This window comes from Lipotes vexillifer, unplaced genomic scaffold (assembly GCF_000442215.2).
Source record: "Lipotes vexillifer unplaced genomic scaffold, Lipotes_vexillifer_v1.1 scaffold250, whole genome shotgun sequence".
Lineage (NCBI taxonomy): Eukaryota > Metazoa > Chordata > Mammalia > Artiodactyla > Lipotidae > Lipotes > Lipotes vexillifer.
This window is the reverse complement of record NW_006785198.1, coordinates 1,016,207-1,020,001: the sequence shown is the minus strand read 5'-3', so window position 1 is coordinate 1,020,001 and position 3,795 is coordinate 1,016,207. Positions and strand designations below refer to the sequence as shown.

At 45.7% G+C, this 3,795-nt stretch overlaps 1 protein-coding gene across 1 annotated transcript in view; it reads left to right on the top strand.

The window, feature by feature from the left end:
* The first annotated feature begins 639 nt into the window (after window positions 1-639).
* CUNH1orf52 (chromosome unknown C1orf52 homolog) overlaps window positions 640-3,795 on the top strand; it is a 7,979-nt gene continuing 4,823 nt past the window's right edge. The window contains exons 1-2 of the mRNA XM_007457233.1: window positions 640-1,384; window positions 2,028-2,226. Coding sequence (XP_007457295.1) covers window positions 1,109-1,384; window positions 2,028-2,226 — 475 coding nt within the window. The 5' untranslated portion in view covers window positions 640-1,108. The remainder of the gene's footprint in view (window positions 1,385-2,027; window positions 2,227-3,795) is intronic.

Here is a 3,795-nt window from a genome sequence, read left to right as displayed (position 1 = left end):
GAAAGAGTGAATAAGATAGACATCTTCTCTGCCTCCTAGAGGTGAGTGTATCGTGTAAATGAACAGGCATCCTGTGAACGTTTACACTAACACCAACTTTACTGCTTTCACTTGGGTATAATTCCCTCTGAGTTCACGAGGAGGAGTCAAAGATTTCTAGTTTCCCTTGGTGGCTAGGCACATGGTTATATCATTTATTGTACTAAGAGAGGGAACACAAATGCAGAAGCAAGTTATATGTAAAGACAAGTTTCTGATCTTTAAGTGGGTGTTTGAGACCCCAGCACGATGTCCATAAAGTTTAAGAGCCAAATGGAGGTTTGATCCAGAACTTGAGAGGTTGGAGTTGGAGACCCGGATTTGGGAGTCACAAGCATTAAGGTAGTTAATGCCCTGGAAAGGGACGGTCTGACTTGCAACTTTGTAACACCCTCTACAGATTGTTAGTGTTGCTGAAAGCTGGTATAATATGTTGGGAAACACCGGCGTTTAAGGGCCGTACAGAGCAACGCAGGCATGGAAGGAGGCTGACAATAAGAATCCAGAGAGTTTGGAGGACCCCCAGAGTGGTGTGATGCAATACAAGAGAAGTTCCATCAAAGGAGGCTGTTCAGAGTACGCTGGAATGAGGTCAAGCTGGAGAGGATTCACTCTGGGACTTGGTAAGTCCACTTACCCATAGAGGTCTTCCATGACGACTGAGGGAAGCACACAGAGTAATTTTATTTCGAGGAAGAGATGCAGCAGGATCAGAAAGAAATCCTGGTCTTTCTGGGCAAGGGCTTTAAGGTGGCGGTGAAAAGACAAAATTTTTAGCTTTTCTGTGCCTTTAATAAATTCTTACTGAATCTGAAAGTTTGGTTGGACCACTGCCTGAGAATCTGTCTCTTCTCAGGGGTCCTCAGAAAAGAGCATTAGAAACCTCTGATTGAGGACGTGCGCGGCCCCGCCTCCAGTCCTTCAGCCCGGCCGCAGTATCACGGCGCAGCCGCCAGGGGGTGCAGACTTCGGGCCCATCAGTGAGACTTGGGGCGGGGCCAACTGCGCGGCGGGCCCTGGCACGGCTTCCGGTTTCCGGCGGAGCCATCGATCGACGCGCGCAGCCGTCATGGCCGCGGAGGAGAAGGATCCCCTGAGCTATTTCGCGGCTTACGGGAGCAGCAGCTCAGGCTCCTCGGACGAGGAGGATAACAGCGAGCCGGAGGAGACAAGTCGTAAGGCCTCGGATCCAGCGAAGTCGGCGGGCGGCTGTGGGAACAAGGCGGAGAAGCGGCTGCCTGGACCCGACGAGCTGTTCCGGAGTGTGACTCGCCCGGCCTTTCTCTACAATCCGCTCAACAAACAGATCGACTGGGAGAGGCACGTCGTCAAGGCGCCAGAGGAGGTGAGGTCCCCGACCCCGTTTCCCGATCTAGGTCCCGGCCTCCGCCCCCTTCCTCCTGAGCCCCCTCCTGGGGACCAGCTGTCCGCCCCCCACACGCAGTCACCCCCTGCGGGATGCCGCACAACCCTCTCCCACCACCAACCCTGGGGAGCCCGGGCCCCCTCCCCCAGCCTGGTGGGTGTCAGACCGGATCCGCAGCCCCGCCCCCTTGTGAGGAGACCCAAACCTCCGCGCTCGGTGCCCTCCTGACCCCGCGCGGCGAGGACTAACGGTGGTGACTCCCCCGCCCCCCTGCTGCAGCTTCTCCCCGAGACCCCTTCCCTTTGATGCCGAAGTGCCTGCGGTGCTGCCTCCAAGACAGTGTCTGCTGCAGCCTCCTGAAGGGGTCAGCCTTGGCGTAGTATCTCTGAGACTGGATTCTTCTTTGGTAACTAAAAGTTAATAGCTTTATTCGTATAGGGAACCCTTTGGCTTTTCACTTAACAGTATTGTGATTTTGATGGAAAAATATGTCTTTAAACCTTAAAAAAGAAAAAAAAAAGTCAGCCTGAAGAATAAGCGAACGGCAGGGAGGTGCATGTGCCCATACCGATTATAGGAACCTCGGTTCGTCACAGTGTTTCTTAATGTGTTTGCTTAACAGCCTCCGAAGGAATTCAAAATATGGAAGTCAAACTATGTACCACCTCCGGAGACCTACTCTACTGAGAAGAAACCTCCCCCTCCAGAGCTGGATATGGCAATAAAATGGTCTAACATATATGAGGACAATGGTGATGATGCCCCACAGAATGCTAAGAAAGCTAGGCTTCTCCCAGAAGGGGAGGAGACAGTGGAATCAGGTAAGGAAAGTCAGACTCCAGTGATAATGCCTTTTGGTCCCTGTGATGAGTTTTAAGAGAACGAGATGTTTAATGAATGAAACTTAAATCTAGTCAGTTAGCAAACTGATTGTGATGGTCTTTGGATGTCTTTTGCTGTGTGTGTGTGTGTGTGTGTTTAACATCTTTATTGGAGTATAATTGTTTTACAGTGGTGTGTTAGCTTCTGCTGTATAACAAAGTGAATCAGCTATACATATACATATATCCCCATATCTCTTCCCTCTTGCATCTCCCTCCCTCCCACCCTCCCTTTCAATGTGTTTTTGAGAAACGTCATAAAATATTAAGGATTTAAAGTGAAATCTTTGATGTCTCAACCAGTAGTATATGTGATTTATGATGCCTTATTATTAAAACAGCATGAGTTATTTCATGAACTTTTTGTTGTGACTGCAGTTGTGAACTGCTGATGGCTTCATTTTATATTAAAGCAATTATGCTTTACAGCCAAAATTAGTGTCACAAAATGAATTTAACTGAGTATTACTACATAGTAATTAACAATAGTAACAAGATAATGACTTAGTTGTCTTGCCTTAGTTCATAATATCATAATTCCATCTCTGGCTTAGACTGTAAGTAATCACAGTAATCTCTGCTTCCATACTTTTACCCACTTACCCCCTTGCCTCACTTGCTTAAAACCCTTCACCAGCAGCAGAGTGAGCCCTCTATGATAGGCCCTGCCTTTTTCTCCACCCTCATTTCAGATGGCCCCCTTGTAGAACTTTAAGATCTTAAAATTCAAAACTGAATAGACCATGCTATTTTATGGTTCCATGCCTTTTAATATATGTTCCACCTTAGTCGGGAATGTTTTTTCCTCCCTCTTTGGCTGGTAAACTCATTCATCCTTTAAAATCCAACTCTAAGAAAAAGAGAGTTGGTAATATCTAAATCTCAAATATTACCTTCCTCTAGTTAATTATTTGCTCCTCTGTACCCTGGATGTGCTAATGCTATTGATGGCTCTTACCACGTTTTATGTGATTTTTTTTGTTCATAAGTCTATCTGCTTTATGAAGATGAGTTCCTTAAACAGCAGGGTCCAGGTGTTATTTATGTTTGTAATTCAGTTTGTAGTATATTGTGAGTATTCAGTGGATTATTGGACTAAATATTTTTGACTCTCATTTTAGAGTGTGCTGTTTTTGTTAAACAAATTTCTGATCTTCCCATAATACAGCTGCTACTTACTTAGCTCGTGTTGCAACTGCAGAGAATTTTGTTTGTTTCAAGAGAAAGGGTAACAAACTGGTAGGAGTTCTTACTCCAAGTTTTGTTTTTTTGTTTGTGTTTTTTTAAGGAATAGGATATTTATTCAGATCTAAAGTGTCTCTTCACAAAATTAATGCTTGTTAACTCCAAATGGGAAAAAAATAGTAACTTCAGTTTGGAGTTACTTCATTGTGGAGAAGCCTGGCAGACACCATTTTAATCAAGCGATTAAAGTGAACATCATAAATAACAGGACAAATCAAGACTGAATGTCACTTGAACCCAGCATCACGTTGGTGATATTCCTGC